At 33.5% G+C, this 25,185-nt stretch overlaps 1 protein-coding gene and 1 pseudogene across 3 annotated transcripts; both read left to right on the forward strand.

The window, feature by feature from the left end:
* Positions 1-7,517, forward strand: part of LOC149253266 (protein trichome birefringence-like 11) — an 88,361-nt pseudogene extending 80,844 nt beyond the window's left edge.
* A 4,175-nt stretch (positions 7,518-11,692) lies between these two features.
* Positions 11,693-24,967, forward strand: LOC149253267 (uncharacterized). Of its 3 annotated transcripts, none has more exons than XM_089456792.1 (5): positions 11,693-11,934; positions 12,020-12,099; positions 23,787-23,928; positions 24,045-24,200; positions 24,317-24,967. In XM_089456792.1, the coding sequence occupies exons 1-5, from the start codon at positions 11,901-11,903 to the stop codon at positions 24,376-24,378; spliced, it is 474 nt and encodes a 157-aa protein (XP_089312918.1). In that variant the 5' UTR covers positions 11,693-11,900; the 3' UTR covers positions 24,379-24,967. The 3 variants fall into 3 exon arrangements, with proteins under 3 accessions (XP_089312918.1, XP_089312919.1, XP_089312920.1); XM_089456793.1 differs by having other exon boundaries at positions 23,787-23,924; XM_089456794.1 differs by lacking the exon at positions 24,317-24,967 and having other exon boundaries at positions 23,787-23,924; positions 24,045-24,191.
* The last annotated feature ends 218 nt before the right edge of the window (positions 24,968-25,185 follow it).

Consider the following 25,185-nt stretch of genomic DNA (forward strand, 5'->3'; position numbering starts at 1 on the left):
TTATGGACAATTATTATGACAACTTGGGCACTGTAACAATTATACTTATCGTAATATTACGAGGAATTGCAATTTTAGAATGCAATAAAATTTAATTGATTGTGATCATTACATCAACCATGCAATGAATCACCTATGCGAATCAATTTTTGTAAACCTCGACTTCAATAATTTTTTTTTTAACTTATATGTACTCCAATATTGAAATACACCTTGTTAATACTTTCGCCTCTGTGTATAATTTGTTGTTTCTTTTCATTTTGTAGCTACTGAGACATTATAAAAATAAGACCTTGTATGAGCCTCTAAAAATTTTCATGAAGAGTTTGCCTCTTCCCAAATTTGAAGGATGGCAAGTAAAACTAGTAAAACTTGTGGGGCATGGATTTGATATGGGTGACAATGAACAAAAATATTGAGGAGCAATAAGGGTAGAATTGAGGAGTTTGTAATACATACACAACAATTACAAAATACAAGAATTGAAATACATACACAACAATTAGAACATACAAGAGTTGAAATACATATAGGGATAAAGAAAGATATTATTGGTAAGGTTTAAGATTTCAGGAGGAAATAAAGTTTCCAATTAAGATTTTTGAGTGTGGTTATTTTTCAATAATTCAACTTCTCCCAAATTTTGATGCATAATGGGTTCACAACACCTATATTGGATTATTGAAAGTTCGTTCTGTAAATAAATACCAATGTTCATTAATTTGGCCCTGTGTATTAATTTATCGCACAAAAAAAATAAGAATTTAACACAGTTTCAAAAAAATTATTGTTTGATTTCTAGAAAAATTGAACCAATAAAAATACCAAGAAAAGATGCCAATGGTTACACTACATTACTAATTTATCATCATTAATATGGCAAAACATTCGAGTATTCTGCATGGGATATGGAAAATCATGCGAACAACAATATAAAAATATGAATTAAGAGACAACCTTAAATGTATGCACATAAAACAATGTGATCTTAATACTTTGTTATTTAGCGTTTATTGTTTACTAACTCTCAAGGTCTCACACAAATAAGAAGGCATGACAACATAAAAAAGGAAAGCTTTTCTTAATGGTTAGTTTGGGAGAAAATTACTTGTGACTTGGGCATTCGACGTATTGGATAGACTAACACAAGAAATTTCCACTCACACCCTCTACGAATCTTTTATGTTGGTACTAAATTTTCGTTCACAACGAATTACACTCCTGCTCTCTGCTCAACAGGGCACGCTCCAACTACTGCTTGACATAAATGAGAGTCGAGGTGTCAGAGTAAGACGTGGGATCCAAAAGGGTAGATGGGTGAGTTAATTGAATAGTAACTTGGCTTAATTGAGCATTGTTCCCCCGTCCCTTGAACAACTAGTTGTCGTCCCATCTACAACTAGCAAGTCACATCCGTCAGAAGTATAGACACTAGAAAAGTCACTGAAGTCACTAGGGAATGTAAAAGCTTCATCCATGGCATAGATCACCATGGCCATGCACTAAGCCAATGATTGGATTAGTGCACGACCCTTAAGAATTGTTTTCATGTATGGCCTCTTGTTTGAGTTTTCTCATTTTCTGGTGGGTCGTATATCACTAATGCTATTAAAACTTATGTGCATTTGTTCTTTTGAGTTTCTACAACAAGATGTGCTTAATTACATTGCAATCTGACATGATATCGGGGTCTGAGCTCATTGTGTTTTAATTCTTACATGATCTTGGGGTCTCAGCTAGCTATGCTTTAATGAGATATAGATTGGTGTATTTGCCCAACTTAACTATTTGATTTCTTTTTTAACTTGAAAATTATATTGCAATCTAACATGATCTTGGGGTTTGAATTGGTTGTGTTTTAATTCTTACATGATCTCGGAGTCTTAGCGCATTGTGTTTTAATGAGATCTAGATTTGTCTATATGCCCAATTTAGTTATTTTATTTTTACATTTTTCATTTGAAAATATAATTTTCAATAAAAAAATGTTTTTTGTATTGTTTATAATATAATTTTATAAAAAAATGTATTTTTAAATTATTTATAATATAGTTTTAATATATAATTTTTTTCCCTCTTTAAAAACACTCAAATTATACTCAAGTACAATTCAAAAGTATAATTTCAACAATTTTCTCCTAAATTTAAACAAAATCCACAAAAAAAAAACCATCAAATAGTTAAACTAAGCTAATCAACATCATTTTCAAATTTTGAGAGCGCCCTCGCAACCTCACAACAAGGCCAAATAGCTACCATTCCCTGCGTCTTAGTTTAATTAATTAACTTTGAAAGATATGAACTAGCTCTCAAATTTTAACAAGGGATACAATGTACCTACTCTCGCTTACTTTAAATTTAATTAAAATTAGAGTAAAAAAAAATGCAACTTTCTATTAATAAAAATTACAATTTAAAGTAGTCTTGTGCAACTTTATGGAGTTTTCGGCGGATTTTTGTCGGAATCCGGCAAAAAAAATTGTGTCCAAATCTTTATTTGTGTTGTTTAAACTGTTTTTTATAATATATCGTTTCAGGCCCTCAAAAACCCCTAGGGCACTTCCATTGTGAAGAATTCACCAGTAAAACTTATGATTTCAATGAATCCCAGATTCTAAACAAATTAGATCAGAAAACTTTTCAAAAAGTATCACTTAAAAACTACTCACAATTTAAATAGCAAGAAAATTGACCACTGCATTATATAATGCGACATGCTTGCACTTTTACGCATTCTTAGTTTATATATATGTGTAGTCTAACTTATGGATGGAATATATTTTTCACTGAAATTTGACAAATTAATTTCAATAAAGAATGTGATTTTTGTTATTTAAAATGTTTTTTTGAATGCATAAATAGATTCAACACCGTGAAACCCCCTCGTGACACTCACACTCTACATATTAAACAACTTAAACCTAAGTTTTTAAAAATCTCTGTTGGATTTTAGTTAAAATTAAATAGAAAAAATATCCCAAAAGATGACCTCTTCTATAAATTAGATTGCATATACATATATGCAAGTAGAGGATAGTTATTAATGTACACATTAATAACACTCTACTTTGAAATGAGATGATTATTAAAGATATTATCAACAACATGTAGTTAACTTCATATGTGGTATGGTAATCGTGTTTGTCCGATTAACTTATTAATGTGGCACAAGCTATGTGAAAAGTCGCTGTCAATGATATCTATTGTTTGATTGATTTTATACACAACATGATTATTGATAAAATTATATCAAACATTCAATTATACATTTATATACAAAATTATATTTACATCGATAGGCGCCTCTTCTTGAAAATGGTGAGCCCAACGTTCGTCTACCCTTTTTGTCCTGTGATGACATATGTCTCGTGGTATGTGAAAGACATTTATTCTCAGTTGTGAACCTTCCCCATGCTGCATGATCGTGGTCTCCACATATTTCTATGCCAATAGATTTCTAGTGTCTTCAACAATCCGTTGTCCCCTTTGGGGGTCGTCGCCTTTCTCATCCTTTGCTTCTGTCAAAGCAGGGTAAAGAGAAAATAAAAAAATATTATAAACAACAGACGAGCCCCCAAACTAATGTGGATGATGTTCCCTCCCTACTTCTAGAAAAAATATCTCCAAGTTTTTCTGTTGGCTAGGCTGAATCATCCATGACCTTGATGAACGCTACCTGGGTTTGATCCTAGATGATTCTCATAGACAAAATCTCTTCGTAATGCAAACAAGATCCAGAGGGTTGCCAATAAAACTCAGTTATGCAATAGTAGTTGGACAAGCAGACGCTCTTGCATTCATCCAAGCTTGCTTGAGGCAGACACAAATACTTGCTTGAAAAATAATCGATTCCTCGTAGCTGCACCAATACCGTAAGGGACACAGTAGTTGGGAAAGAAACATATACCATTGAAGAAATCGACGAAGAAAATCTTTTCTACTGCCAATCTCAACGACGTACTCAAATAAAGCTTTATGTTCGCATTGAGCTCCATTATTATATATCGGAAGCCTTCTGGAAATTGGAGAAAACCATGATAGAGACCCTGTACAACACCCCCATACGGGGCCAGGGTTTGTTGTATCAGAGGGTCTTGGGTGCTTATCTTTCCATTGACTCAAATATAACCTACAATCAGGTTATGTTGATGACAAGGATTGCTTCAGGTTTTTCTCATGAATTTTTGTGTTGTATTTTTCTCTAATGAGGATTTGAACAACAATCTGCATAACAATCCATAGTTTGAGTGGTTAGACCCTTCTAGAATTAGAGTAAGCTTAATTGTATGATTATAACTAAAATTGTGAGGTTGAATAAACATTTGTCGTGTTGATCATCGTTAAAATTGTAAAATCCAAATTAAATGTTCCATATATATATATTTTATTTTCTAAGTAAGGTGATAAAAAAAAAATCTTTAATTATTAATTTTATATAATTTAAATATTGTACGAATTCTTCCAAAACGATGAATTTAAATAATTAAATTTAATTATACATTAAGACATTTAATTTAAATTTAAAATCCACAAAATTCACCCCAAAAAAATCATAACACCCAATTCCAGTGATTTAATAAACGCCTATCGTTATATTTCCTGAACATATTAAGCTCCAAAACACCATATGGTAAAAACTGCGGCACGAGTGTATCAAGGCGATTCTCAAAACTTTGTCAAAGTAGCCCGCCATTTTGATTATATATCAAGAGATTCCCCTTGGAACTTAGCATCATGCGGTAAATGACTGTAACGCATTTTTGTGGGTTCTTGCTCGTTATTCTCGCAACACCTCTAGTTGTTTCTATGAAGCTTTTCATTAGATAAATGTATTCCAGAGGCGAGCAATTGATCCCAACAGTAGTTGAAACTGACTCAAAGAATTTGAGCATGTTAATTTCATTGACTGTAAAATTCACGACCATAGACGACTGCCTTGCTCAGTGTAGAGCTTCTCGCAGTTAGCCTTAGTGTAAAATCCAATCCAAAATCTAGTAACTAAGGCTTAACATTTTGCTTTTCTAAACTTTTCAAAATTGCAATTTAAAAAAATTGTAATTTTGGAAAAAATGAAATTATTGTTTTCTATGCAACAATGTATCAACCACCCTCTAATACCCTTTTTTGAACATTAAATTGCCTATGGATCCACTCTCCATAGGGACTCTGTTACATTTGTGAGGCATATGTCCATTTTTTCTATTTATTCATGTTACATAGATTTACAAAGTGACCCAATGGCCATTTTCCTTGACTCAATTGTGACTAAAGTTTTTTGGAGGATTTGAATATTGAACCCACAACAGTGGACCACTTTCATCCACCTAAGAGACCTCTAGTGGTTATAAAACCCTATTAGGCCAACACCAATTATAACAATCTTTCCTTCTCGTGCTTGATTTCTATGAAAATTACCAATTCAATGAAATTCTAGACTAAACTAATCTTACTGTAGCCCTTTTATTAGTAAGTCATTGATGTGACCTACTAAGCCATTGAACTATTGTGAGTGTTTTATTTCAACCCTGAGCTTTGTCTGCCACTGTGATAACGTGGTTATTTTCCTTCCCACTGAACAAAAAATGTGAATATTTTGATAATCCAAGAACTTTAGGATTGACTAAGATTCTCTTGGGATTTTAGGATGTTTAGCAAGTCAGGCTTTGTTGGTTGGAGCTCTGAGTTTTGCTAGCTCAAAGTAAAAATATCAATTTTTTTTTTCTTTTTGAGATATAGGTGATTTTAGAAGTTATGGACAAATGATTCTTTTTGTTTTCGAAGTGCAACAAACCACTGAACACAAGGATCTTCTGTTTAGCTTTTGCTTAGTTAAGCTTTTAGAATAGAGTGCACTATTCCATTGAAATGACCGAGAACTTGCACCCGATCTCAACGGTTATTCCTTTCTCTAAGGGAATTGAACCTTGGTGGGTGGCATCACATCCCACCGCCTCGATCGTCAAACTCCAACCCCATTGAGAGCAATAGAATTTTGCAAATAATATGATGTTTTTTTAGATTCCATTGTCATCGAAAGTTCATGCGCGTTCATCAAATTTGTACCTAGTTTACCAACTTCCATTGATATGATAATTGTTCATAAAATGCTCAAAGGGAAAAAAAGAGTTAGCACCAGTATACAATGTTGATAAATGTTGAGTGGTTATAAGTTTGAAAACATTGATTTGTTTGTCTCTGTATTTTTCTGAACTTATATTCTTCTCAACATTCATCAAATAGATTTAATGTCCAGTTTGAATTGAACTTCAGGTTCAATATAAGCGGTTTCTTGAAGAGGATCTACAACAGACATGCGGTGATTGTGGGTGATTCCATTGGGAGGAACCAATGGGAGTCTCTGATTTGCATGCTTGTAGAAGCAATTCCAAGCAAGAAACAGATTTATGAATTCAACGGAAATCCCATAAAAAACACAAGGGATTTCTATCCTTCAGATTTGTAGATTACAATTGTACAATAGAGTACTATAGGGCACCATTTCTAGTTTTCCAGGGCTGCCCACCTAGAGGAGTTCCTCATGAGTTCCAAACCACGCTGATAGTCGACACCCTAGATTATACTTCACATCTCTGGTCTAATGGGGATATGCTCATCTTCAACATAGGACACTGGTGGAACTATGGAAATACAATTAAAGGGTACGTATGGTTTTTGATATTTCATTTTTGAGGATTAAAAAACCATGCCAGTTTAAGGAATGTAATTTTTTGACAGAAGTTTTTTGTAGGGGTTGTTATTTCCAAGAGGGAAATACAGTGGACATGAAGATGGATGTCGAAACCACACTCCAGAGAGTAATGAAGACATGGGTTGAATGGTTTCTCCAACATGTCAAATCTAAAAAAACCCATCTATTTTGCGTAGCTACGCTCCTGTTCACTACAAATAATTTTGGCCTCATTGGTCCATTGCAAATGGTTTCAATTCATAGGATGAAACATCTATGTACTAGATGCAAAAAAAGAAAATAGAACCATTCTTCTATGTGATTTTGATTTTGAATTGGTCACAAGCTCATGACTCAAATATTACAACATGCTTTCCTCTTAAATGGTACGATTTGAAGATTTTTAAGGGTATACTTGTATTTAAAATCTTAATCTCATATATGTGTCTTTCAACATCTTAAAATGCATAGGACGGTCCTGGAAAACTAGAGGGAAGTGTCATAAGGAAACTTGGATAGATTTTATTTCTACTTGGTTTCAATGGGAGCCAGTAAGTAACCAAATCATGTCTGAAGTAATCAGACAACTCAATGGCAATAAGAATGTGCAGTCATTAAACATTTAACATATTTGATCGAATTCAGAAAGGATGGTCATTCCTCATTGTACTATTTGGGGAATGGGCATGGACTAGATCCACTCCACAAGAAAGATTACAGCCATTGGTGTCTACTTGGTGTCTTGGATACATGAAATCATCTTCTTTATGGCTACCTAATTGCCAGTGGATATGAAATAGATATGAGCACATTAATGAACAAGGGATAACATTATTAAGTAGCCTACATTTCTGGATGGTGTAAAATTTGTTTCCCTAGTACCACACCCCACAAAATTGGAGGTGGATTGTTAAATTAATTTCATAAGCAACAAAAATATTTGCCGATAAGAGTTCCTTTTACTTAACACATGCCCCATGATCCAGGGTGCATTCTTTTGGAGAACGAAATAATAATTTGCAGTAGTGGTAGAATGGAAAAACATGACCTATATGTAAGTGGAAAATCATGACCCTTCATGCAATATATGCTTTAAAGTTGGGCCATATCCTCAGAGATCATGGCTCCTATATTATTAACATAAAGTAGCATGGCCAGACCATCTACATGTGAAACAAAAGTCACATTTTTTTTTTTGGTTTTCTTCCACCATTGGGGTTTTCTTGTTACAATTTGTATTTCATTACTCAGGGTCATGTAAACACGTGAATTGTACAAATTACACGAGAATTAAATTAAAATATGATTGATTTGCCCTCTTACGCTTTTGGGTAAAGGAATATTCACTTTGTTGATGGTTGTAACGTTAACAAATCTAAATAAAAAAAAAATGAATTTAAGGTTGGAAAATTTGAAAAAGGATGCAATTTAAGATTGTGATATTTTTGGGTTATTACATAGTTATTCCTGTGTTTTCACATTGGAAAAAAAGAAGGTATGCCCCTGGTCTAGGTTCAATCTAGCTCAAGAAAAAATAAATTGAGGCAGTGAGCTGACTACTTAGTGTGTGGCCTTTCATAAGGTGAGTTGGGTCATTATGGCTTCCCCATCCTCGAACAAGCTCTTGATCTAATCAGAGGTGAGACCAGTCTCGGGGATTAGGCATGTTGTCGAAGTCTTTCTAGGTAAGGTAATGATCCTTCTATTGAAGGTCTTGAAGCCAAGGAAGCACATGATAAGAAGCCATCGGTCTTTAGTAGGTCTTCTTTTAAAGAACAATCTTGACTTGTGCAGGTTGAGGGCATATTTTGCATGTACGTTATTAGAATCTATTACATGAATGATTGTTGTGTAGGCTGCAATGGATCATCAGCGACTAGATGTGGCTCAAGGCTTGCAACATTGTGACACAACTGATCCAGACCCAAATTCTTACCCTGTTTCTTAGGAGAATGTGGGACTGAAGCCAAGTCCTAATTCAAAGTCCATGGATGGAGACATGAGGGAGTTATTGGAGTCTCAAGAAAGTGGTCATCTGGAGAATCAGAGCTTAGAAGATATTTCTTTATCATTTATGTTACAGGGTGGGATTGTGCACTTATGGTTCTGTTGGTTCGTTCTTGAACTTATGTTTGGTTTCAACCTTGTAGAGCAGCCAAGGTCTAGGTATTATGCTTTTAGTACATAAAGGTAGGTTTTATGTTTTTCCATTTGGCCATCTCTCCCTCCATATTCTTTTCACTATTTTGCTGGGGGTGCAAAGCAAGAAAAATCCTTCCATAGTGGCATGTGCCTATCACAACATGCAAATGGTAACGCTCTTGGAAGCCTCCCATTAAGCTCTATAGTTTAAGTGTAATTCAACCCAAACCCTGTCAAAATTGAAATTCAATTGTAATAATCTCCAATTGTAATTCAAGTGTAATAATCTCCAACTGTAGAATAATACTCAGTGTGTGTTTTCAGGAAGTATGAATATAAACTGAAAATATAGTTATCACCAGTAAACACAAAAATTCAAGTGTAATTCAACCCAAGTCCTTTCAAAGATGGAATTCAAGTGCACTAAACTCCAACTATCGAGTACTCAATGTGTATTTCCGAGGAGTATGAATTTAAATTGAACTTACATTTTTGAACAGTAAACACAAATCAATTAGTGGATTAGCAAAGAATTCCTCTGGTTTTTCGTACTCTCAGTGAGGATAAGAACATTACACTCTGGATTAAATCAATAACAAATTGGATCATTATTATTAGTATTCTAAACTTATGTTTAGCTATTTGAATTAAGATGGTTAATCTATTTTATTTTAGTTTTATATTTTAAATGTTTGTAGAAAGTTATTTATAGTTAAATTAGAAGTAGAAAAAATAGATTAGGAAAGATTCAAAATTGCAAAACACTGATTGGTACGTGAACAATTGATTGTTTAATGTATTTATTGAACGTATAAAAATGTCAAATTTCATGTATAAAATTATAATTATAATAATTTATTATAATTCTAAACCATTTTATGTTCATAAAAATATATTTTATTATATAAATAAGTAATTGATAAAAACATATTTTATCATATAAATGAGTAATTGATGGAATTATATCGAACATTAATTATACATTTGGAGGTTTGGAATCTTCCAAAATACATCGAAAGGAATCCACATTCAAAAATATCATGGCTGTGGCTGTCTTCTAAAGTAGAGTTGGATGATGTAAACTATCATCCATAATAGAATTGAACAAATAAGTAATATACCGTGGATATTAAATTAGAACGTGAAATTATAGGTGTCATCCTTATCCACGTGGCATCCGAGCTTGGAAGGTTTCTTATAATTAAAATTGTAAGGAATGAATGAAGTTGATCACATACGTAAGCACTTGGGTCACGGGTGGCATTTCAAACGGTTTCCGTGATCATTGCCGAGTTAAATGATTGGGTACAAAGCTTCCGAATGGTTGTTTATGGTAATTATAATGGTCAAACCTTATAAAATAGAAAGTCTGAACGATTTTGTAAAATCACATACTAAAATTGTTAGGGCATAAATGATGCTTTTGTAAACTTAGAAGAATATATAATGCGTTAGTTTTAATTTATAATTGATTTGTTTAAATTATTGGGAAATAGTAAAATTTATATAATTTATATTAAAAATAATAATTATATTATTTATTATAAATATAGATTAATTTATTATTGTTATAAAAAATATATATTATTTAAATTCAATTTTATCAAGTGATATAATAAATGTTGACAATATTAACAATATACTTATATTACTTGTGTAAAATAAGTATATCATCTTTTTTTTTAATAGGTGTTTAACAATCGCTTGATTTCAAATATCAAATCACAATTTAAACTCATACCCAACCCAATTTTTTTTAAATATTATTAATTTTTAATTTTATTAGTTATAAATTGTATTATCATCCACATAAAACAATCTAAACACGAACAAAAAGTCTTCCATGGTAGGCCTCTGCACAGTCACACCCCATTTTCAAAATCTAGACAAAAGGCATGCAACACCCCTCATACATATATATATCCAATATAGTACATGCCAATAATTCTAATACCATGTAACTAAATATTAAGCAAATAAAACATAACTAATTGTTTAGTAAAAAATACAACCATGAATTAAAAAAGACAATGACTATTAATATTTGTGAAGTTATAATTCTATTAATATACAAAAACAATATATATTATTTATTAAATTTAACCAAATATAAAATCCAATACATTAATGGAACTAGCACTACACACAAATATAAATATTAGTGGCCATCTTTGATACTATACATCAATACCAAGAACCCTGGAACTAGAACTACACACAAATATAAATATTAGTTGCCATCTTTGACACTATACATCAATACCAAGAACCCTGACACTAAATTCGCTTTGAAGATCATGTTGTTGAGCTCGACCTCGTGGCCCCTACTCTCAAGAGTGCATTTCACATTAGTGAGGGTTTTCGGGGGCGGGGCGAACACAAAAAACAAAATGACACATATCCCAGGCACAAATGACCGAGAAACCTCCGGCAATTCGGAATAACTTGAATTGGACCGACCCATGGACAACCTCCATACACGGAATCGATGTCAGCGGATCCATCTGACCTGGACACGGATTAGATCATCCCAGCAATTTTACACAACAGTCAGTAGCCCAGGGCCGTGTCTTATCATGGGTGGTATACAGTGTGTTAGCTTGGAAAACAATTTAAATTTAATGCACTGTATATCATCCCCCATTACCTATCATCCCCATTAAGTCCGCAATCGGTGCCGGCTCTAAAATATTTAAAGCTGGCACTGTACTGAGTTTTAAAACATGATTTGATGTGACCATACACTGTATTGTAGTGACAATTGGTGGTGTACCCTATTTTATTTGATGTGACTGTACACTGTTGGATTGACAGATTTCAAGTTTTCATAGTGTTAGGTTTGTGACTGATAAGTCCACATCACCTGTGCGACGCGGCAGTGGCGTGAAAGGCACGCCTGTAAGTTTTCAGAGTGTTAAGTGTGTGACTGTTAAGACCGGTGACACCCACCATCTATATCTCTCTATAACAGTATCTTTTTATTTCACTCATATTTTATCATCCGAATCGGCATCACCAGTGTTTCAAAATAAACTCTTTTCCTAGTTCCATTTCTGAAATCCATGGCGCCATGGCTGTTTGTACCAGGGACTTCTGGAATTCAGGTAAAACACTTCGACGGTTTTCTCCTAGAAAAATTAGCTGCATTGTTCGCCTTTTGTGTAATAAATATTTGTTATGGCTATACAGTTAGTGGAGGCGAAAATGTTGGAGACGGTACAGGACAGAGCTGTATGGAATGGGTAGAATTGAAAAGAAAAAAAACCAGGGTATGTTTACATTTCTCTTCTTGTATTATGAAAATAAATCACTTAATGGCGGGTAGAATGGGAAAGAAACACATGGTGTATACTGCTTACGTTTTCATGTAAATATTTTGTAAGAAGACAATGAATGGTCGTCTTAAATTTACTTGTTGCTGAGGTTGAAGTTTGAAAAATAGTGGTGGACTGAACCTTTTGTGGAACAGACAAGGTCTTGTGAAACCTATGAATAACCATTATTTCTGCAAACTATGTAATGATAGAGTATATAAGTCATCCATTGTGTGAGCAATTGCGTTGCCTCAAGGAAAAGCAGGCCGCGAGTGGCAGTAGCCATATTTACCATTCGTTGGAAAGATGCAGTGTTCTTAGCTGTTTTTGATGTTCCGGTCCCAGATCTAGTTTATGTTACTGCGAGTAAAGGCCAAGTTAGTTTTTCATTTTATGTCCATAGTTTTAGTGGGTCATTCGCTTCGGTTAACAGCTCTTGGTCAAAGGTTCTTTATAAAATGAAAGTTAGAATTTGCATAAATGTGAATGAGCGAATAGCGGTCACACCTAGCAAGATCAGTCAGCTTGGTCCATCGTAGGACCTTCGCAATACCGTATAATTATGCGTAGCTTACAGGATTGCATCGGCGAATTCTAAGGAAATTGGCGCAGTGCATTTCCAAAAAACCGGTTTGACAACAAACCGGTTAACCGCGTTTTCGGACTCCAAAAATTAGGGTGAACGGTTACATATCAAACAAAAATTGAAGTGCCTCTCTCGTTTTTAGATAACTAAATCAGATGGAATTTGTCTTGTCCACGTCCAAGCAGTTGAAATAGAGGTCCAAATTGTAAGAATTTATAGCTTCTTAGTTCTGTAGAAAGAAGCGCTGAAATTTTGGTATTTGAGTGGTAGATCTAAAATTGTGTTATTTTGTCAATGAACAAGCTGTTGATGATCCTTTTATTCTAATACTCAATCTTTCTTTTCAATTCATTTGGTGAACCAAGCTACGAGGCAGCGGGGACCATGAATTGATTTTAACCTTCCGTCCATTAAAGCAACTTGAGAAAACAATCCGATCTCCAAAGGCCAACCATTAGAAAAATGGATTATAAGGAGTGAGATTCACTCCATCCATTACAATTTTCACCACATTACAAGCCATAGTTTTGTAGGCAGGCAATATATCCATCGCACAAAGTACTATTCAACGTTTGTGGCAAATGAATCACATTGCATATGAATTAACCGAAGTAAGTATCCTTCCATTAACGTTAACGGAATAAGTTAATATACAAAAAAAATTAATGGAAAAAGGGTTAATTTAAAAAATCTTCGAAAAAAATTAATGGAAAAAGGCATGGTAACAATATTTGGTGCGTAGGCCTAAACGTTAACGGAATAAGTTAATTTAAAAAAAATTCCTAGAAAAAAAATAATGGAAAAAGGCATGGTAACACTATTTAGTGCGTAGGCCTAAACGTTAACGGAATAAGTTAATTTAAAATAAATCCTAGGAAAAAAATAATGGAAAAAGGCATGGTAACAATATTTAGTGCGTAGGCCTAAACGTTACGGAATAAGTTAATTTAAAAAAAATCCTAGAAAAAAAATAATGGAAAAAGGCATGGTAACAATATTTAGTGCTTGGCCTAAACGTTAATGGAATAAGTTAATTTAAAAAAATCTTAGAAAAAAAATAATGGAAAAAGGCATGGGAACAATATTTGGTACAAAAGACTTTCTTTTTTCCAAATCTTAACGTGTTGAGCTACTTTATTGGATTGGTCCTAGGCCAAGGACAAATTCAGTTTGGTAAGGTTTTTCGTTTCTAGTCGAGCATTTTTTCAAAAATAGTCTCGTCTCTTTTTGGGTGGTCGGTTACTTTTGTTGGTTTTCTTAATAATTACCACATTTGAATCCGAATTTGATTAAAAAATCTATAATATAAAATACGAAAAAAATGAGATATTATACGTCTCACAAATACTTTATATGTGTACATGCATCATCATTATATTCCAAACTGTAATTATAATTTATTAAATTTTTCCCTCACAAAAAGATGGATTATGGATTTGCAATTAAGGTTCGTGATTTTATAATTTTATAATTTTTTTTCTATTAAACTTAAATTTGTAGTTTTATTTTTTTCCTAATATAGAAGTTATCATTTTTTATTGGTTTTTAACCCATTTACTATTTTATACTTTTATAATTTTTGGTAAAGTAAGAGTTATATATATATATATATATATATATTTTTATTTGCTATTTTATAATTTTTTATATATATATATATATTTTATAATTTTTGGTAAAGGAAGAGTTATATATATACAGTAATTGGCATTTGCCATTTTATAATTTTTTTTTCTTTTCTTATTTTTTATACAAGAGTTATTTTATAATTTCTTATTTTTTATAACATAGTTATTGGTTTTCAACTAATTTGATATTTTATAATTTTTGGTAAAATAAGAGTTATATATATATAATTTTTATACGAGAGTTATTTTATAATTTTTGGTAAAGTAAGAGTTATATATATATATATATATATAATTTTTATACGAGAGTTATTTTATAATTTTTTCTTTTTTGGTTTTCAACTAATTTGCTGTTTTATAATTTTTGGTAAAGTAAGAGTTATATATATATATATATATATATATATATATATATATATATAATTTTTTATACAAGAGTTATTTTATAGTTTTTTCTTTATATTTTATACGGGAGTTATTGGTTTTCAACTAATTTGCTATTTTATAATTTTTTGGTAAAGTAAGAGTTATATATATATATATATTTAGCAAATTGTTATTGACTTTTATAAAATTTTCTTTGTTTTTCATACTAGAATTACTAATTTGTTAATTAATCTTTAAAAAAAATATAAAAGTTAACTAATTCTCGCATTAACTTTGTCTTTAGCTGCATTATATTTAAAATTATGTGAATAATTATGTGAATGTAGAAAGGAATTTTCAAATAATGATGCTCATCTTATATCAATGATCTTGATGAATCTAGAGAAACTATATGATTTTTTATGTTCATAATTCTATGTTAGTATTAATTTTCTTTGTTTTTCATTCTAGAATTACTAATTTGCTAATTAATCTTTAAAAAAATTATAAAAGCTAACTAATTCAATTATAAAAGCTAACTAATTCTCCCATTAACTTTGTCTTTAGTTGCATTATATTTAAAATTATGTGAATGTAGAAAGGAATTTTCAAATAATGATAGTCATCTTATATCAATGATCTTGATGAATCTAGAGAAACCATTATGTTAGTATTAATTTTCTTTGTTTTTCATACTAGAATTACTAATTTGCTCATTTTGCTAATTAATCTTTAAAAAAATTATAAAAGCTAACTAATTCTCGCATTAACTTTGTCTTTAGTTGCATTATATTTAAATTATGTGAATGTGGAAAGGAATTTTCAAATAATGATGGTCATCTTATATCAATGATGTTGATGAATCTAGAGAAACCATATTTTTTTTTTATGTTCATAATATTCTATGTTAGTGGGATTCTGGAAAATGAAACCATATGATTTTTTTTTTCATAATTCTATGTTAGTGGGATTCTGGAAAATGAAATCATATGATTTTTTTTTCATAATTCTATGTTAGTGGGATTCTGGAAAATGAAATGTTAAAGACTATGATCCCCTGGATATCGTGGCCATCCACCTCTTCCACCATCACAATAATTCTTTATATTTTTGGGAATTTTTTTTATGATTTTTGCGAACCAAACTTACAGGGTCATTTTGAGGCCCTAAACAATTTCTTTAAAAATTTGGTAGGCGGGTAAAAAGTTATAGTCCATTGATAGTTCTTTCTTTTTTTCATAATTCTATGTTAGTGGGATTCTGGAAAATGAAACCATATGATTTTTTTTTTCATAATTCTATGTTAGTGGGATTCTGGAAAATGAAATGTTAAAGACTATGATCCCCTGGATATCGTGGCCATCCACCTCTTCCACCATCACAATAATTCTTTATATTTTTGGGAATTTTTTTTATGATTTTTGCGAACCAAACTTACAGGGTCATTTTGAGGCCCTAAACAATTTCTTTAAAAATTTGGTAGGCGGGTAAAAAGTTATAGTCCATTGATAGTTCTTTCCAATCAGCTATGTGTACCTTAAACAAATATTGTGCAATACTTGTGCCATTCTTAAACCGACCATCAAGAAGCAAGTCTTAACCATCAAGAAGCAACAGATATTGTGCAATACTTGTGCCATTGTTAAACCAACCATCAAGAAGCAAGTCTTAACCATCAAGAAGCAAGTGTCTTACACTCTAGCTACCATAAGAAGCCTTGGGAGTTAGTCTACGTAATCAGCTATCTGTACCTTAAACAGATATTGTGCAATACTTGTACCATTGTTAAACCAACCATCAAGAAGCAAGTGTTGTACACTCTACCTACCATAAGAAGCCTTAAGTGTTGTACACTCTATAGGACACTCTATAGTCTATTGATGGATCTTTCCAATCAGCTATCTGTACCTTAAACATGTATTGTGCAATACTTGTGCCATTGTTAAACCAACCATCAAGAAGCAAGTCTTAACCATCAAGAAGCAACAGATATTGTGCAGTACTTGGCACATCAAGAAGCAACAGATATTGTGCAATACTTGTGCCATTGTTAAACCAACCATCAAGAAGCAAGTGTTAACCATCAAGAAGCAAGTGTTGTACACTCTAGCTACTCTAGCTACCATAAGAAGCCTTGGGAGTTAGTCTACGTAATCAGCTATCTGTACCTTAAACAGATATTGTGCAATACTTGTGCCATTGTTTAGTCTACGTAATCAGCTATCTGTACCTTAAACAGATATTGTGCAATACTTGTGCCATTGTTAAACCAACCATCAAGAAGCAAGTGTTGTACACTCTACCTACCATAAGAAGCCTTGGGAGTTAGTCTACGTGAGTTAGTCTACGTGGATAACATATCAAGTTTATCAAGTTTTCCATCCAAGTATCTTGAATTAACTTCGTCTTTAGCTGCATTATTACACTCTAGCTACCATAAGAAGCCTTGGGAGTTAGTCTTATGTTGATTACATATCAAGTTTTCCTTCCAAGTATCTTGAATTAACTTTGTCTTTAGCTGTATTATTTTAATTTTCCATGAAAACTACACAATTCCAAACTAATTTTACCTTTCTCTACATTATTTTCACCAAGGCAGGTTGGGCAGGGCAACTCCAAACTTGTATTCTCCGCTGGGCAAGTCCAGGACCTCTATAAAATAATCATTACATATTTCATACTACAGAGAATTATTCATTAATTACCTCTGTCTCTGTCAAATTAATTAAGTATTGTATGTCACGTTTTTATGTGGACGATTAATATACGCTGCATCTTTGCCTTTCTCCTTTTTGCGTTTAAACTGGCTGTAACAACTAGCAGTGGACTCCGGAACCCTGACTGTCGGAAGTGACAATCCACTCCCGCCAGTGGAAAGCTTCGAGTCCATTGGAATTGGAATCTATGAGCCACAAGACATCATCGAATACGAATTATTCGCTGTATCAAACCAAATCAACGAATTTATGATTTTTTTTGGGCTGGAATCAACGGATTTACGATTTTTTTTGATCGGTATGGCCAAACTTGGTAACTATGGTGGTCCTTGGTCCTCTTAAGGAGGGTTATTAGCGGTCTGTCCTTGTTATATAAAGGAAAATGACGGTATAGGTTTTATGTGTAATAAAAGAGTTTGAGGCTTTTGAAATTTACATTTTTAGTGGTATTAGAATGTTTATTCACAAGGAGATAAAAAAGAAAAATATATTTTGTATCGTAAAATGAAAGTGCTTTTCGTTGTTAGTGCATAGGTAAGCGGCAATTCATAGGGTCATAAGGTGGGCAATGAATGAATAAATTATATAAAACATGTAATATTATTTGGCATCTTATTTTTTTAATTAAATTTTATGAATTTTATGTAGTGTTTTTTAATTATTTTCTATTCTCTTTGTAATGTTATTATTGAAAACCCACCATTTTTATTGGTCCATTGCATTGACACTAGAACGATAATAATTGACTATCTACTAGTGGTTACAACATTGTTGAGATTCTCCCGTTTTCATTGACAACCTTAGCATGGCTGTAATCCTTCTTCTTAAAATATTGAGTTTGTAATAGTATCTTGATTGAAATGGTACATTGTTGAGATTCTCCCCTTTTCATTCACAACCTTAGCATGGTTGTAATCCTTCTTTTTAAAATTTTGAGTTTGTAATAGTATCTTCATTGAAATGGTTTTTAAATTGATCTTAGCATTGATGTAATCAGTTTTTTTAAAATATTGAGTTTGTAATACTATCTTGATTGAAATGGTTTGGTTTTTAAATTCAGGATACCTAAACTTATTGCTCTTTTAATAAAATAGATAAAATAGATAAATAATGATGGTATTGTTTGCGTCTTTTAATTTTTTCACTTAACCAAAACCCTTATTGGTTCTTATTTTTTTGACCTTTGTCATTTCACTAAAAAAAAAATTGACTTCAAAAAACTAGTTGATGAGCTTGATTTTGTTCCTCCCATTCATTGTATAGAGCACTTGAATGTTAGTTGGATGGTCAACAAGTGAATATATGTTGGTTGAGTTGGGGGTAATGTCATTCATTCACTCAACAATCACCAAAGTAAAGAAAGAAAGATCAATCCCAATGCTTTATCCTTTATCATCCCATAGATTGAGAAAGAAAGATCAATCCCAATGCTTTATCCTTCATCATCCCTTAGATTGAGTGACATTGTCAATAGAAAATCGTCTCTTTTGTAAAGAAAGAAAGATCAATCCCAATGCTTTATCCTTTATCATCCCTTAGATTGAGTGACATTGTCGATAGAAAATCGTCTCTTAACTTATCATATAAAGAAGAAATCTAACCTTTCTACACATGAATAAGACGACATTTTTGATTTCCCATTTTTGAGCTTTATTCAGTAACTTGGGTCATATCATCACACAATAGTATAGCTAATATTTCTAAATGGATGTTGACCTTATTTTCCATTGGAAAGAAGAGTGATTAGATTGGCATGTTGAAAGCCCTCATCAGAGATGACACTATTGTTGAAATTGAAGGGTTAAGGTGATGTGTTTATTCTAACTAATATTTCTAAATGGATGTTGACCTTATTTTCCATTGGAAAGAAGAGTGATTAGATTGGCATGAGTTGAAAGCCCTCATCACAGATGACCCTATTGTTGGAATTGAAGGGTTAAGGTGATGTGTTTATTCTATTTACAAACACAGATGACCCTATTGTTGGAATTGAAGGGTTAAGGTGATGTGCTTATTCTATTTACAAAAGACAAAAAAATATTGTTAATATATATTCTTTAAAAAATATGTTCTTTCAGATTTTCAGTAAAGTGTGTACATGTTGCACGTTCGTTGTGCATGGTTGGAGAATGTTGGAAATAATGTCCAAGCAAGGGAAAATCAAATTTGCATTTTTTTTTTTTTGCTTTAGGAGTTAAGAAGAATTTTGAATAAAAAGTATGTTCTTTCAGATTTTCAGTAAAGTGTGTTACATGTTGCATGTTCATTGTGCATGGTTGGAGAATGTTGGAAATAATGTCCAAGCAAGGGAAAATCAAATTTGCATTTTTTTTTTGCTTTAGGAGTTATCATGCACACAAGTCAAGACGAATTTTGAATACAAATACATGAATTTTAGGTTTCTCAAGTGGATTTGATGTTATATTCTATCAATGTTACATTATTTTTTGATAAACGTAGTGATAATGAATTTAATATTTTTATTTACAAATTATCAAATTGGCAAATTAAATTACCTATCTATTTATATTTCACTTGATGTTGCTTGCATAAATCAACATATCATTACCATTCCAAACCTTGCTTGGTCATACTTAGTGTATCATTTACATCAAGAGAATATATATAGATTTAGATTTATTTTAATTTTGTATTTATTAAAAAGGTGCTAAAGTTTTAAAGTACATTATACATGTATTGTAATAACATTTGCAAAAATAGATAAAGATTTGAGCTTTTACGTTTAATACTAACATCTAAAAATGAAAACTTTATTGGTAAGGTACTCCAATATTATATATATATATTCGATATATTTTAATAATTCCTTTATTTATTTAGGAGAGGAATAAGTGAACAAGAGCACAAAACTTATGCATGGATACAGAGGAGAAATATGCGTAATAAGTGTGGTAGTTCTATAATCTATTTGATTTTTTTTCGAAACTGAGCATAAATATAATGTTTAGTGTCTTAATTGAGATAAGAAACATGTTTCTTTAGAAAGTTTTGTTACTCATAATACAAGTTGTCGAAGTTGAATAAAATTGAAGAACCAAATTGAATTGGTTTTGTGTCTTATTATTAAATTTTTTTAAAATTACGTGGGCCACCCAGTTCGTCAAGACTCGAGCAGAGAGCTGGCGTATGAAAACACCAGTTCGTCACGACTCAAGCAGAGAGTTGGCGTATGAAAACACTACTTGCTCAAGCCTTGAGCATGCAGGCAATTACGCAGAGCAATTGCGAAGAGTCCAACACATCTCAGAGGCCAAGACGGAGGAACACATCGTAATCTTAAAAAGCCAGAGGCCAAGACGGAGGAACACATCATAATCTTAGAGACCCTGAAGTTTAAGGTTAGTGCGCTAGAACAACAGGTCGATAGCATCACCAAGAAGCTCACAGTGCTGATCAAACTCCTAAGGCATACTATTGGACAAGATACAAGGCAAGCCAGATGAACCGGCAGGAGATCATCAAGGCCAGCATCACAAACCTACGCAGGCAGGTATCTCAATGTCTGAACCAGCGCCGGAGACATCCAGGAATTATGTGGTGCTCAAGATGTAAAGGGGTTGTTTTTACCGTGGCTGGTTTCTTTCTTCTTTTCGTTGGTCCTCTATGTTCCCTTCTGTTATGCTGGTTAGTTGGTCGGTTGCTTCTGTTGTTTGTCTGCTACCTTATTCAGGTAGATGTCTAGGTGTTTGTCTTTTGTTAAGCTCTATGATAATGCCACCCTGCGTGGTGTGCTTATGATAGTATGTTTAGCCCTTTTGGTCAATTTTGAAGGTAGGCCTGCAGTCTGGCGGCCCCCTCTATCTGCAAGCGCAGACTTTTTGCACTAGTGTTGTTAAAAGCGCGATTTAATCGCGCTTTTTATGGGAAAAAGTGGCTCTTTTTTATAGCGCTTTTTTGAAAAAAAACGCGTTTTTTCGAAAAAACACTCTTTTCACAAAAAAGCTCGGGGGCGCAGGGCAACGAGTTTTATAATGAAATTTTCATTTTTTTGGTTCATTTTCACTGTGGGCGCGCGTAGGAGGAGGAGAAGGTGTCGGAGAGAGGCGCTGGAGGGTTTGTGAGGAAATCTAAGGGATTGTAGGACAAATTCAAGAGGAGACCACCAATTTCTCCATAAACACGGTATGTAGATTAATTTTTTTTTGTTTTCCTTGTTTAAAAACTTTGTTTTTCATTGTTTTTGGTTGGGAAACTTCATATGGGCACCATTTTCCTTGTGTTTTCATTGTTTTTAAATTTTTTTTTGTATTTTTTCATTGATTTGGGATGGGTAAATTGGTATGACTATGGGAACCAATTTTTTTATTTTTATTTTTATTTTTTCATTTTTTTTAAACATTGTTTATGTTTTTTCATTGTTTTTGGCATTTGCCATTTGGTTGGGTAACTTGGGTTTGGAACTTTGGATTCTGGAAATTTGTAACCTGTAATTTTGTAAATGCTAAATTGTAATCCTAAATTCCTATTTCCTAATCCTTGTTTTCCCATAGGTTTGCAAATTCAAAATTCAAAAACGAACATGTCAAGGAAATTGGATCCTTTCTGGGAATATGGTGAACCTAAAGCTCCGAATGATAGACAAAACTTGAATAGCAAGTTGTGTGGAAAGAACATACGCGCGGGGGGGGGGGGGGGGGGGGGGGGTGTACAGGTTGAAGTTTCACCTTGCACAAATCCCTGGACATGATGTGGGGCCCTGTATAAATACAAATCCTGAACTTATCCAAAGAGCCATGAGAGCATTGGAAGAATTAGAGCACACTAGAGAGGCCAAAGAAGAACTCAAAAGGCAACTAAAAAGGTCAGCTGAAGGAAGTGGGCCAAGTGGCACTGGTTTTAATGCAGCATCAGTCAATCTGGTAGCTGCATCATCATTTTTTGTTCCTCGAAGCACACCTGGTTCACAACCATCTATCGGTTCAATGCTAAAAAGAACTGAAAAAGAACAAGCTGACAGGTTGATGGCAAAATTTCTCCTTTGGAGTGATATTCCTTTCAGCATTGTAAGGAATAATCCATTTTTCCAACCTACTGTTGATGCTATTGCCAGTGTTGGCCGGGGGTACAAAATCCCTTCTTATCATGATTTTAGAGGCCAGATTCTTCAAGATGAAAAGCGTGACTCCACCCAAAGATTGGAGGATTTTAGGGCATCATGGGCACAAATAGGATGCACTGTTATGTAAGATGGTTGGACCGACCAAAAGGGGAGAACCCTTATAAACTTCTTAGTTAGTTGTCCCGAGGGGGCTATGTTTATCAAATCTGTTGATGCATCTCATCAAATCAAAGATGCAAGAACTTTATGTGATTTGCTGGATGTGTTTATTTTAGAGGTGGGTGAACAACATGTTGTCCAAGTTATAACGGACAATGTTGCAAATTATGTTGTTGCTGGTAGAATGCTTATGGACAGGCATCCTACTTTATTTTGGACACCTTGTGCTGCCCATTGTATTGATTTGATGTTAGAGGACATAGGGAAAATTCCCTTTGTCAAAGATATTGTTGACTCATCAAAAAGCATCACAAAATTTATATATAATCATACATCTGTGCTTAGCTTGATGAGAAGATTCACCAACAACAAAGAGTTGGTGTGCCTCGCCATTACACTGTTTGCCACGAGTTTCATATCTCTTCAATCCCTCTTGAATTCTATGTGGGATTTGAAGAGAAAGTTTATTTCAGAGGAGTGGCGTGCTATGTCAATGAGCCGCAAACCAGAAGGAGAGGCCGTATGCAGACTAGTTTCATACCAGGAAGACTTCTGGGCGGGAGTGCAGGAGGTGTGCGTCGTTATTGAACCTTTGGTAAAGGTTCTTCGGTTGGTTGATGGTGAGAAGCCTGCAATGGGCTATTTGTATGAAGCCATGGACAGGGCCAAAGAAGCCATTCGAGCCTACTATGATGATAAGGGAGATGATGGGTTTCAGAAACAACTCCTTCTATGGGGAGTGATTGATGAGCGATGGAACAACACACTCCATCGTCCCATTCATGCTGCTGGGCTTTTCCTGAACCCTGCATTTTTTTATGCATGTGGGTTTGATTTTGATGCTAAGATCATAGATGGATTCTTATCTTGTGTCCAAAAGATGGTGCGATCTCCAAAACAACGTATAGAGATCTCTAAACAAATTGAGACATATAAGATGGCAGGTGGCACATTTGGCTTTGAGATGGCTGTCACTGATAGGACGATTAAAATGCCAGATATTTTTTAGTTTGTAACTATGTTTCAAATTTCGTTGTCTCTTCAAAACTTCAAATTCTATTTTTTTCTTATGTTTATTTAAAATTTTATTTGTAATTTTGTTGTAGATGCATGGTGGAAGATGTATGGTGGCAGAGTACCCTTTTTGCAAAAGCTTGCCGTACGCATTTTCAGCCAAACATGCAGCTCTTCAGGATGTGAGCGCAACTGGAGTGTATTTGAAAAAATACACAACAAGAAGCGCAGTAGGTTAACAATTAAACATTTAAAATATTGCAAATTTTCAAATAAATTTTTGAATTCATTAAACAATATTTTTTTTCATAATATTAATTATTAATTATTATTTCATGATCTTTGTACAGGTTGGAGTCCCAACGCCTTAATGACATGGTGCATGGTGGCAAAGTACCCTTTTTGCAAAAGCTTGCCGTACGCATTCTCAGCCAAACATGCAGCTCTTCAGGATGTGAGCGCAACTAGAGTGTATTTGAAAAAATACACAACGAGAAGCGCAACAGGTTAACACTTAAACATTTAAAATATTGCAAATTTCCAAATAAATTTTTGAATTCATTAAACAATATTTTTTTTCATAATATTAATTATTAATTATTATTTCATGATCTTTGTATAGGTTGGAGTCCCAACGCCCTAATGACATGGTCTATGTCTACTACAATCTTCGATTGTGGGTGACGCAACTTGAGAGGACACCTCATGTGGATGCCATCTCATTGGATGGGATTGACATCACTGCTGCATGGAGGGTTGACGCCGAGAGGCCTCTCATGGATTCTGCAGATGATTGGTTAGTGCAGGATGTAGTGGAGGGGTGTGGATGCCATCTCATTGGATGGGATTGACACCACTGCTGCATGGAGGGTTAAGGTCGAGAGGCCTCTCATGGATTCTGCGGATGATTGGTTAGTGTAGTATGTAGTGGAGGGGGAGGAGGAGGAGCAGGAGGAGGAGGTGACACCGCCTACCCGGGCTACCACTAGGACTAGTAGAGGACGTGGTCTACCTCCTGTAGCTCATACTTCTAGTTCTTTAGCTTCTAGAGCACATCAGACTCCACTGCCATTTCCACCAGCACAGGCACCAGCATCTACATCTAGAGGGAAAGAGAAAGCTGTGACATTTTCTCGCAAGAGGGGCAGAGGAAATCAATAGGATTAGATTTTCATTTTATTGTATATGAGTCTGACATTATGACATGATGAGATACATTATCATCTTTTTTGTTGATATTTTGAGGCTGAGCTGGGACTCAGGAGTCAGGACTTACTATTTAGGACATGATTCAATGTTATGTGTGATTTTAGCGCTAGAAATGATATTAAACATCTTATATATTAGTTTTCTTATCATATTTATGTGTCAATGTATTTATTTTATGTTGTAGATGGTTTAGATATTAAAAAAAATGAATATTTTTGTACCAAACGCTTTTTTCGCGCTTTTTTTTTTTTCCGATTTTTCCGCTTCATTCCCGGTGCCGAT

The sequence above is a fragment of the Pinus tabuliformis genome, chromosome 7, assembly GCF_031772625.1.
Source record: "Pinus tabuliformis cultivar Carrire ecotype Pingquan chromosome 7, CPIR1, whole genome shotgun sequence".
Taxonomy (NCBI): Eukaryota; Viridiplantae; Streptophyta; class Pinopsida; order Pinales; family Pinaceae; genus Pinus; species Pinus tabuliformis.